Source organism: Fusarium vanettenii (assembly GCF_000151355.1).
Source record: "Fusarium vanettenii 77-13-4 chromosome 6 genomic scaffold NECHAsca_20_chr6_4_0, whole genome shotgun sequence".
In the NCBI taxonomy this organism is placed as follows: domain Eukaryota; kingdom Fungi; phylum Ascomycota; class Sordariomycetes; order Hypocreales; family Nectriaceae; genus Fusarium; species Fusarium vanettenii.
The window spans coordinates 1,972,583-1,984,593 of record NW_003315865.1 but is presented as its reverse complement, the minus strand read 5'-3'; the positions used below and the strand labels follow the sequence as shown (position 1 = coordinate 1,984,593).

Below are 12,011 nucleotides of genomic sequence, written 5' to 3'. Positions count from 1 at the left end.
CGTCTTGGGCCCGGAGGGTTTTCTGTGGTTTTGGCTCTAGCTGGTCGGTTTTCAAGGTTTCAGCAGCGCCCGCCACTCAATCGTCTTCCCAACAGTCACAGCTTGTCGTGTCGTTTTTCCATCTTGGCGATTGTCCTTGGTCAGACTTGAGGGATGGCATAAGATATCGAAACCAAGGGCAATGTCGCAGTGAGCTCTCAAAGTGGAGTGATGGCGCACCCCCTCCTCAACCCCGGCAGGCCTCTTGACGGCGGGCGACAACTTGTCAAGACGGCTGTGGACAAGTGCAGACGGGAGACGCTTAGTGGACGGCGAGGAGGAGGCCAGAACGCGAAACGGCCGGGTCGGCGACGAATTGGACGAGGCGGCACAAGAGGGCCGGTCGGCAACCTTGCCCTAGACACGCGCTACGGTAACACTGACTGCAGATGCACAACTTGTGTTGCCAGTCGTGCCAGTCGTGAGAGGCCATGGGCAAGGTGCATATCATGCTCTCTGCCAGAGGCAATTCGGTGAGAAGCCCAGCCTGTCTGAAACCACCATGACCCAGACCTCTGGTCATGAGGCCAGGTACGGCTGCAGAGGTTGTCGCATAACATGGCTGGCATCCTGCTGTACAAAGAGGTGCGCCAGCATCTGTGAGATTCAGCCAAAAGGCTCGGCGTGGGCAGGGCTGACACGTTGTAGCGAGGAGGAGCTCGAGATACATGGGCTGGCATTGTCTGAGAGATGCATAGAATCAACCGATGGCATCAACTTGGGTGCAAGCAGGTGGAGACTTCGTATTGCTCTTGTCTGTCTGCCCATGGAGGATAAAAGCTGACGAGTTCGCCGTGGCTTCCGTTCGCGACATGATACCCAACTTTCTCTTGAGAAATCTGACCATGGGAAATGCCGAAGGAATGCTGACGAGTTTCCTATCCATCCGAAGTGTCAGCCAGTGAGGCGTGGTGAGCGGCGGATACGGCAACTGACTGTGCCTTGAGCCGCGCCGCGCCAGCCTGACGTTGGTGAGCAAAATAAACACACAACCCGATAGCGAACTGAACCCTTGCTTGCCGTGTTCCACCAAAACATGTCTTGATTCCAAGGCTAAAACACGCAGCTCTTTGTTGAGTTGACTCGGTTGTGAGGCAGCCTTTACTCAACATTGATATCCCGGCACTTTCAACTCCGTACAACTCCGTCTACAACTCCCAGGTTGTTCGATGGAGGCAAACGAAGATCTCGTGGACACTCTTGCGTAGCATAGATGGGCTCCCTCATAGACACCAAGGATTCAGGATTCAACCGCCTCTCCTGGCCCTTGATAAATGTCGCGCCCATCCATTGAGACCAAAAATGACGAGACAAGGCTCGGGTCGCGGCAATGTGGCGAAGCACCGCCACAAACAAACCCGCCGTTCCATCCCCGTCCACAGGCGGATATCCAATCAGGAGCTTCAAGACATCTCGTAGCACTTGGTACTGACAAAGTATCCCTACCCTCGGCCTTTCTATTCCCACGCAACAAATCCCATCCAGTCTTTCAGGAAATCCCAGCAATGGAAGATGCATCTAACGACGGACCTGCCCCTTCCCGTCGTTTCCCCCTTGTCGATCACGGATGCGATCGATCTTTGTCTGCGAACCACGGCGTAGAGACTCTTTAGCGAGAGGCACGAGGCAAAAAGGCCAAGTCTTTTGAGGCCCAACCGAACGGACTACAATCATGTCAGGGGCCTTGATACGGAGAGACGAACGAGAGCCAAGCTTACACAGCCACTCTCCTCCCGTCTCGTGTTCTCCACAAACCACATGAGATTTTGGCTGCAAGATATCTCGGCAGGCCAGTTTGGTTCGTTGCCCACATTCACGGTAGTTTCAGGCATGTAGCCCACACTCAATATCAAACTGGATTCTAGAGGCTTTTCCTCTTAGACTGCCATCACCAATCAGTCTCATTAATCGTGCGGCGAGCTAAACAACGGGCGCTACTGTCAAAGAGCTGTCACCGAGAGAGGTCCAAGAGCTTGAGCTTCTGTACCAGTTCTGTACCTTCGCTGTAACTCAGAGAGCTACAGGGGTCGAGGGGCGCTAATAGTCCCATGGTTCCCAGCGAGCTACCCCACTGGAAATAGAGTCTCCGGGTTGTCCGCTCACTGTTGCGTCACGGCTCCAAGGATCCCTCCATCGTCCTGATCCAAAAATGGGCTGGAGCGGGGCTCACTGCGTTACGTAGTGCTCTGTCACTGACGGGAAGGATCCATGGAAGCCTGCCTGCCCACCTTAAGCCCAACCAAAGAACGACTGCAGCTCCAACCAAACTCGACTTCTCCAACAAACACCCAAGACTCATATCTCAGCGCACGAGACGTGATCAGGCCCATTGTCCCTCAGCGCATCATTCACCTGATCTCGGCTGTCGTTCACGTTCACAGCGATCACTAAACCCTTACTACGCCATTAGCGCGACATCGTCATCTTTGGCAGTCATATCAAGAATCTGCCCCTCGAGAGATTCTAGTTTACCAGGCGCAAAAGCGCATACCAACCACCTTTCCGCACCCATGGATTCTTATGGGGTTAGGAGGAAAGACACAACCAAGGGGCCTCCCCTTCGAGTTCTATCGCTCGGTAAGCGCCTCATTTACAACCTTGGAGAACCCTTTGCTAACCCGCGCAGATGGAGGAGGCGTCCGCGGTTATTCGATCTTCATCATCGTCCAGGAGCTGATGCACCGAACCTTTGTCGAAATGGAGGGTCGCGCTCCCAGACGAAACGAAATTCCCAAGCCATGCGACCACTTCGACCTCATCGTCGGTACTGGCACCGGCGGTCTCATCGCGCTCATGCTCGGCCGACTGCGCCTCGACTTGGAAACATGCAAGGAGCTCTACGTGCGTCTCACCCGTATGGTCTTTGAGACGGACAAGACGATTGCTGGAATCCCGTATCGATCGACCCTCTTCAAGGCCAGCAAACTCGAGGAGGCTATCAAGGCTGCAGTCCAGGAACATACTGTCAAGGAGAGGGAGGGCAACGACGGTAGTGAAGCTGACCTCGTCAACCCTCTCAACGCCGCCAGCTATTCTAGCGCCGGCGCTCCTCGGCGAAATCAGAGCAATGCTAGCACTATCAGCTTCAGTGCTCGAAGCCCCGCCGCCCAGATGGCTCATCGACCAGCCTACAACTCGAGATATGGCGATCCCAACGCACGACTATACGACCACAGAGAAAACCGCACCAAGACGTGAGTTTCCACAATTGTTTACCACATCAAAACAGTAATCGCTAATATTCAACAGTGCTATAACAGCAGTATACAAGGGTTCCCCGCGAGGCTCGCCAGCCGCCATGCTACGATCCTACGACTCCCGAAAAGAGCCAGCGCCCGAATACGATTGCAAGATCTGGCAGGCTGGCCGAGCTACCTGCTCTATCGGTCTCGCGTTCAAGCCCATCACGATTGGCCAGTCGGTTTTCCATGATGATGGTGCGGGTACCTTCAACCCTAGTCCTGAGGCGCTTGACGAGGCTGTGGTCAACGAGTGGCCTGGGCGCGAGGTGGGCGTTTTCGTCAGCGTCGGTACCGGACGTCGACCCAGAGGCAGTGACGCAAACACTCAGATATGGTATGAGGGGTTCATGGGCGATTATGCTGATGCACGAAGAAAGTTGATCGCAAAGATCGAGAACTGCGAAAAGATCCATGAGTACATGATGCGAGAGCACTTGGGGAAGCGTAATGTCAGCATCGACGCCTACTACCGCCTCAATGTGGAAGTCGGAGTAGGCGAGTTCGGCATGAACGAGTGGACCCGACTGGGCGAGATTAGCACAGGCACACGACGATATCTGTCGAGGGAGGCGGAGCAGAAGATGATTCAAGGCGTCTCGTCAAAGCTCGCCAAGATCCACAGAGCCAAGCTGCGTCACGAGCGAGCACCCCAGGGAATTCCAGAGCTGGTCAAGTCAACGTCAAGCACGTGGGAAACACCACTGGCATTTGAGCTCCCCGGAGACATTCCTACAACGGTCCCGCTCCCTCACAGTCCGGCGAGTCGGTCATCGTTCGAATCTGGATCGGATAACCTACAAATCCACAGCAACCATGCAAGCTCCCCTCGAGCCTCCAACGAGCGCATTCGCCCGGGGACATCTAACTCGCACAACTCTCCTCCTCTAGGTCCTCGTGTGCCCGGAAACGCCAGCGCCAGCGCACCCAACCTCCGGCCTGAGGATCGTCTTAATGCTTCGTTGCCGCCGCCGCCCCCACAGTATCGAGATACATCGGGACAGGACCTGATTGCCATCATGAGCCCTGACGAGCATCCTCGGTCGCCACCAACGAACCATGCGATGCCAACGAGAATTGAGCCTCCGCCGCTGCCACCAAAGACACCACTCCCAGAGAGCCAACAGCAGCACGGTGGCAGACGGCCTCCAGCAGTTCCTCCTCCATACCCAGTCGATGATGACGAGCCACCACCCGTGAACATGGCTCGCAAGCCCGACTACAGGGGAAGATGAAGTTGATGGATGATGATATCTATGTTTTTGATACGTCTTGCTGCACGAACAAAACTGGAGAGATGGGGTTTCTTGAACCCCTCGACATTGGGTACGGTCAAGATGTGATTTAGAGCCCCGACAGGAATGGCGTTGAGGTCGGGGACACGACATGATGTTTTTTTCTTCTGTTTCTGCACAACTAGATACCACCTGGGTTTCTTTGCCGCGAATTTGAAAGTACATGATTGAACGAGATGGAGGATGACACTCGGGGTTCTTTTGTATACCACTCGGTTAGGTACATGAATATGACATGAACTGTGTGCGCTTTCTCATGGAACCATAAAGTATGCGGGACTAGAACAGTATGATATGAATTTGGTAAATCTGAAAATGCTATGAATAGTCTTTTTGCTCCATCATGCGCGTTCCTATGTATAATATGACTTGTAAGCGAGTCTAAGATCTTGATCAGCATCTACGCACTGTAGCTATTCGTCATGAGCCGAGCGTCCCGCAAGTCGTACGCCAGCATGAGATCCGTGGAGCAGCAAGCAAGCGCCTACTGCGAGCCAGGACCAGGGTGCTGGGTTCCATTCAGATAGCCAGGGGCTTGCTGGCTCAGTCATAAGACAAGACGGAATTTGCCTGGACTGCACGACACCTGCAGCGGGATAGTGGAGTTGTTCCAAGGATTCGGCGGCTACTGATAGGGCACGGGAGATGGAAGATTGGACCTTGAAGGCTACAGTAGCTTGAGGGTTTTTGCTGGTCGGCAGTTGAAGCCGAGACGGTAGAGATGAGCACGTCCAGGATTGAAGCGGTGGTTTTGCTAGAGATGTTTAGTGGCTTGAGGCTGGATGAGACGCTGGGCGTTGTCGTTGATCGGCATGACCGTGAGTGCCGTTCGGCAGTGGTGTTTGCCGTGTGTGCCCTTGCCCCGCCAAGGCCAAGACGGTCATTCTTACATGCAGATTCGGCGTCAGTCATTAGGCAGGCAATGCAGTATGGGTTGAAATAATAATTCAAGCCTTGTCTTTCATTTTGACCACCTATGGCGAGTTTTATCTCTACTGGGAATTATCATAAGAAGCACCATAATCTGTTCAAGTGATAACCCAAGCTTGCTGCGGAACACATGTTCCTGGTGGACAAGGATAGAAGTCCAGATCACCACACGCTAGGGATGAGGGGAGCGGCACTCTCCGTGGACCCCGACAGGACAGGGTCCAGAGCTCCCAGCAGCTCCCAAGCCTCTTTTTGTTTTCTTTTCGCCTCTGATGTTTGATGAAAGGGGTCTTTTACAGGATACTACGCAGTTTTGGGCAAAGTGTTATGTATTAGATAGAGTGACGATCTGGGTCTACTGCAATCTAGAGGAAATCTAGATTCAAGTCTGTGAATGAGGAAACAATTCGAGACAACAAGGCTACGGTTCCTTCACTTCCGTACCTACCTACCTACCTCTCTTGGTAAGGGACTCATTGATCAGCTCACTCGCTCGTTGGGGTACGTAGAAAAACGTCCGGCTTATCTCCCCATCGGCATCCACGACGTGACAGGACGTGTGGTCCTTGCCTTTTTTTTAACCTTTCCACTCATTCAAGTCGAGCTCTGCTTTCACATGGACATGAGTCCAATCTGACTGGAGCTCTCCGCACCGCGCGCTTCCATCGCTCCTTGGCTAAAGCAAGGCACCCTGTCTGTCTATCCGTCCGTACCTCGGCGGCGAGCAAACACCAAGGCAAGGACCTACAGTAGCTTTGCCTGCCCGTGTGCTTGGGTGCAGTAGCATTCATTCTGGACTTTGCGGTGGCTTCCCCTCCTTGGATGGAGGTTCGCCAAGACCTTCTTCCCCCCCCCCCCCCGCCGTCGTCGTGTCTTGAATTGCCGAACCCGCCCTGACACTCACTGACGGATGGAAGCTTGGGTACGAAGTTACATCCGATCCTGTCTCTACGCCCAGACTCTCCTTTCATCCATCCCGTCGTCACTTTTCTCCCTCACTCAACAACAAAACTCTCTTTTTGCCCGTGCCATCTTCGCATCGGAATCACAAACGAGTTCTCGCTCCCCCAGTAACATATCACCGCCAAGCCGAGGGGCACAACGGCCAGGGGCACCCAGACGTCATTGCATCGTCGTTGATCGACCGTGGGGGGGGAGAGAGGGACAACAAGCTTTGGGATTTGTCACCTTTCTTTGTTCCCCTTTGTGCGCCCAAAATTCCCAATCACCAGCAGTACCCGGAGGCCCCGAAAATCCTAGAGACCTTGTTATTTGCGACGCTGGGAATTCGATTTTTTTAAACAAGGGTTTCCGGACACGAACTTGATTCAGAGAGTGAAAAGAGAGTGTGTGGACGACTTCAAGCTTGAGGTGCATCTTATACCCGAGACGCACCCCGTAGGCAAGCCAACGCGAATCTTGGGGGAGACACGAACCAACAACATCTTTGACGCCCTGCAGCGACACCCCCCAAAACCTCAAACCCAAGAGCTTCAAGCAGCGCCACCATACACGCGACCGGCAACTGCTCCGATTCCAGCTATCCCATCTCCGGCCTGGTGAGCCGCCTTTGCCGCGTTGATCTCTAGCCAACAATAATCGTCCAGACTTTGTTCTCCTTGAGCTTCTGGTCCTCTTCCATGCCGACTTGGCCGCGGCTGGGGGCAACCTGACGTGTTTCTTGATCAAATCTCACCACGGGCTCACATCTTTCATCTTGGGACTCACCATCGCGCCGCTTTTGACTTATCACCTCGCATCACTCCCGCCGTTGCCTCGCATGAGCCACCGCCATCCTTGGCATCCGCATCTAACCCAGGAACAGCGCCTCGATCTCGACCTGGTCCATTCCTGCCGGAGTCTTGGCCCGCCGTCAACCAACGACTCTATCCATCACTTTTTCTTGAACTCTTGTCGCGCGTCGCGTTCATCTTTGACGAAACCAACACACGATTTTGTACTCACTCAAACTGAGACAACGCTCTAATTCTTTGCTTCTAATATCTACTCCGAGCTCTCCGACTCCCCAGCCTTGAATATCCCGTTGCCAAGCCCGCGACCCGGTCCCGCGTCACAGCCGGCACAACGGCGACGAAGCGGCATCATGCCGGGGGTCGAAGCCATGCAGGGGCAAGCCGGCCGCCGGCGCGCTGAACGCCAGACGTCATCATGCACCGAATGTCGTCGCCGGAAGCAAAAGGTAACCGTCATTTCTCACTTTTTCTGCTTTGGCCCTGTCCCCTGTCAGATCGTGTCGGTGCCGGATCGTGTAACTCGTTTCCTTGGCTCGACGTTGTTGTACATGTCAACAACCCAGGTCGTGATTCCTTGATGTCTGCACTTGTCCAGCAGTTGTACCGATACCATTCTGCTTGTTCCTGCATCTTGGAACTAACTAGTCTCGCCTCAGTGTTCACAAGGCCAACCGTGCACAAACTGTCTTCGCCGGTTTCCCCAGCCTATTTGCGAATACAAGGTCAAGTCCTCAAAAAGGTGAGTTATACTTGGCTCTTCTCTGGGTTTTAGCCCGGGTGCTATACTCTCAAGCTTGCTCTCCCCTAGTATTGACGATCGAAAGGCTAACGCCATGCTCCTAGATCTTCTCCCCCTAGTTCCCTCCAGAAACCACCTCCTGCGTTAGCCGTGCGACAAGGACCATACGCTCACTTGAATCCTGCCGACGTCCAGGAAGCCATCATCAATCTAGAGGATGCCTTGTCAAGTTCTTCATCCGGCAGCTCCGCCCAAAACCCCCATTCCAAGATCAGCGCCTGGGTTCCGTTCAAAGTTGTCTCCAAGGAGGTTCAAGATGAAGACGAAGCCATACTCAAGTCACTTCAGGTCATCGTGGAACACCGTCTAACCTTGGCTAATCGTATCTATTTGGATGAGCGTGCCGAGACCACCAAGGCATTCTTGACGCACCACGAAGGACGGCGGCCTGTTGGATTACCAGTCGAAGGCTCGATGGAGCAACTACGGTTATTGCCAATGGAGCCTACTAATCTGAATAAGGAGTTGGTACGCATACGTAAGTTGACCTTGGCGATATGCTTTCGTGACACGACTAACACTTATTCTGATTTCAGACCTGCAGCTACTATGCCGCTTCAAGTGCTCCGTGGATGGGAACCCAGATCCAAGCAATGCCTTTATGAAATACTGGGTTCCCTGCTGTGTGCAAGACCCCCTGCTTCTCCAGATTGTTCTATTCACATCGTCATGTTTCCTTTCAGAGACAGGACACATCCCAAAGATAATAGCAATGATGCACAAGGGCAAGGTGTATCATTTGCTCAACTCACAGCTTCGAGACGAGGCCAGCCAAACCAGCGATGCGTCAGTTCTCGGCGTCGTGCAGATGATTGCTGATTCTTGGTATTGGGGCGCCACAGCCGATCTCAAGGCCCATATCAGAGGTCTGAAACAGATGGTCAGGATGCGAGGTGGTCTAAGCCAACTTGGACTACACGGATACTTGGCCAAGATGATTATCGTGTAAGTTGACGCTAATATTCAGAGACATGAGCATCAGCTTAGTGTCTTGGACCTTCGTTGTTCAGGGCTAACCCGTGACAGTCACGACGTTGTCATGGCGCTTGCACATGAAATCGATCCATGTATCTATGGTCATCCCGGCTTCACGTTCCAGGATCCTATCATGGTTCCCTTCAAGACGGCCTTGAATACGCCTCTCATCTTTGGATGGCCCTCATTCCAAGGATGCTCAAACTCCCTGCAGCTTCACCCAAGCACGGCTCAGATTCTTGACGACATGCGTTATCTATTTGACGTTGTTCTATCGTTGCCGGAATTCCCCAGCGCGGAGGAGCTTGACAACGTTGTAACAACAGCGGGTTGGGTTCAGGACAGGATATCTGACCTTCCAGATGACGCCCCATCCCGACGGTCGCCAGAATATCGCACACCTTCTCGATCAAGCTCTGTCGAAAGCCCGGCAAAGTCACCAGGTTCCGCCAGGACCGACAAGTCTTCCCCGCCTGTTGAACTTCCAGACATGATGTATCGTGTCGTCCGATTGACATCACTGATCTGGGTTCGGTCAATTCTCAACCGCTCCCCAACCACCACAATGTGCTCGGAGCGCGATGTAATGATAATCTGGGGCTCAGTATGGCAGGCTGGTCTACCCTGCTGGCAAACCGTGGTCGGCATCTTTGTGTGGATCATGCTGGCGCTTGTTCCCAGTTGTCACAAGACACCTGCTGGTCGCTTCATGAAGACGTTGCTGGTTTCCACTTTCATGTCGATCGGGGTTGACAATTGGCACATCGCCATGGACATCACCAGGACCGCTTTCAAGCTGCAAAGATGGCTTGCAGGAGGCAGGATTCAAGCAGGCGAGAAGGGTCTCAGCGGAGGGGAGACTGTTGTGGATAAGTACGGATTTGTCATGAAAGAGATCCTGCCAGAGATTCAGCTCCCAACCGACGACGAATGATGGACCCGAATCCAAGACACGGCAGTTCCCGCCTGCATCTGACGTGGGCACCCTGAATGGCTTCAACCCCGAGCGGGCTGAAGAATGCAGCCATTCAGGTGTCGACTATGACGACATGTTTCAGATCGACCAACGATGTAATGTAAGCAGGCGCTCCACTACAGCATACTGTGAGACCCCGGAAAGCGTCAAATACGGGCGTCCTCCTCGACGATCCGATGCAGATGGCTGCTTCTTCCCTTTTCCCCCTGTCCATTGACGGTTGTGCCGTCCTGGGATTGTACTACACTGCACTGTTATCTCGACAGGGTCACAATGTGTGACTTTACTCAACTTCGCAAGGATATACCAAATGGGATTGTCCTCCTTCCGGGGCAAGAGGGCTATGGGGAGGTCCTTGACAGATGGAGCGTGGCCTGTGTAAAGAGGGCGGTACGTATTGCTTCGCTAGACGCCGACGTCGTGGCTAATCATCTTTCAGGCTGTTGTTGTTTTGCCTTCGAATTCACAAGAGGTTTCTACGGCCGTGAAATTTGCAGTTTCGAACAAAATAGTCATGACTGTCTGTGGTGGTGGACACTCTTCCAGTGGGACCTCTTCTTCTGAAGGTATGGTCATTGACCTGAGGAAGATGCGAAAGGTCAAGGTCGACACAGCAACTATGACTGTCGAGTTTGAGGGAGGCTGTCTTTGGAAAGATGTCGACTTTGCTCTTGAACAACATGGACTGGCAACCGTCGGAGGTGTTGTCAACCACACAGGAGTTGGAGGGCTAACGTTGGGCGGAGGCCACGGATATCTGACACCTGTCCACGGACTGACCATCGACAACATGATTTCTGCAGAAGTTGTTCTTGCCGATGGTACCATTGTGGAGGCGTCAGAGGACAAAGATCCAGATCTCTTTTGGGCTATCCGAGGGGCAGGGGCTCAGTTTGGCGTTGTGACCCGATTCGTCTCACGCGCCCACAAGCAGGGCAAGGTCTGGAGCGGCACGTTGGCATACTCGGCTGACAAGCTGCCCACCTTGCTTTCCACTGCGAACGATCTTCACCAGCGACATACCTCGGAGGGTCATTGCCTTGCTCTAGGAATTGGCTTTGGTCCGGACGGCACACGCGTTGTCTCCGCGATCCCCATGTTTCATGGCTCCGAGGCCGATGGGAGAGAATACTTCTCGGGTCTTCTAAAGGTTGGACCGATTATCGACAATGCCTCAATGATGACGACAGCGCAGATGAACACTCTCATGAACCCCATCATGGAACACGGCATCCGGCGCCTAATGGGTTCAGGGAATGTCACAATGCCGCTAAACACCAAGTCCATGTTACAGAACGCGGAGGAATTCTGGAAATTTTGCGAATCTCACAAAGGCATGGGTCATTCCGCCCTTGCCATCGAGTTCTTCCCGACGGATAAGATTCGCGAGGTTGCGCAGGATGCCACGGCATATGCCAACCGGGGAGACTACTACGACGCCATGACAATATTCGCTTGGGAGGATGCAGCCCACGATGCAGAGGTCCGCCGCTTCAACCGGGATCTCTGCAGACGCATCCGCGAAACGAATGGTTACCAGGCAGTGTCTGGCGGTCACTGGAGCAAGGGACCTGTCGGGGTGTACATCAACATCGAGGCGGATAGTGTCTCGCCCAAGGACGCTTGGGGAGCGAATCTGCCGCGGCTGAGGGAGTTGAAGAAGAAGTATGATCCACAGAATGTGTTTCATAAGTGGCATGGCATTGCAGAGACAGAGTCTATATCATGAGGACAGATTTGGGTATAGAAGGGTGGTGGATGTGGTTGTCCAGGCACTAAATGTTATTTTCAGATAATAGTAAATTGCCCAGCAAGTTATACTCAGTGTCCAAGTATTGTGATATTGGTCTAGATCTTTGTTACCTTCGTTTGAGGTAGGAAGGAAAAGGGTTGGCTGAGTGAAAGTCTCAACGAAGGAGCACCGGTTAGACTGCTCAAGTCAGCAAAATGTCTACATACTTCTGACTGCTCTGTAAACAGGAAATAGGGCTGTTTCAGGCCCGT

The 12,011-nt window shown here is 53.3% G+C and overlaps 2 protein-coding genes across 2 annotated transcripts; both read left to right on the top strand.

The window, feature by feature from the left end:
* Positions 1-2,549: 2,549 nt before the first annotated feature.
* On the top strand, positions 2,550-4,822 carry NECHADRAFT_70523 (uncharacterized protein; the record flags this gene model as incomplete). The annotated part of the gene is made up of 3 exons (XM_003045290.1): positions 2,550-2,616; positions 2,666-3,233; positions 3,289-4,822. The coding sequence occupies 3 exons, from the start codon at positions 2,550-2,552 to the stop codon at positions 4,511-4,513; spliced, it is 1,860 nt and encodes a 619-aa protein (XP_003045336.1). The 3' UTR covers positions 4,514-4,822.
* Positions 4,823-7,607: 2,785 nt separating this feature from the next.
* NECHADRAFT_81988 (uncharacterized protein) lies at positions 7,608-11,736 on the top strand (the record flags this gene model as incomplete). Its single annotated transcript, XM_003045289.1, has 8 exons — positions 7,608-7,703; positions 7,914-7,996; positions 8,101-8,534; positions 8,593-9,001; positions 9,083-9,904; positions 10,090-10,107; positions 10,274-10,397; positions 10,447-11,736. The coding sequence occupies 8 exons, from the start codon at positions 7,608-7,610 to the stop codon at positions 11,734-11,736; spliced, it is 3,276 nt and encodes a 1,091-aa protein (XP_003045335.1).
* Between the last annotated feature and the right edge of the window lie 275 nt (positions 11,737-12,011).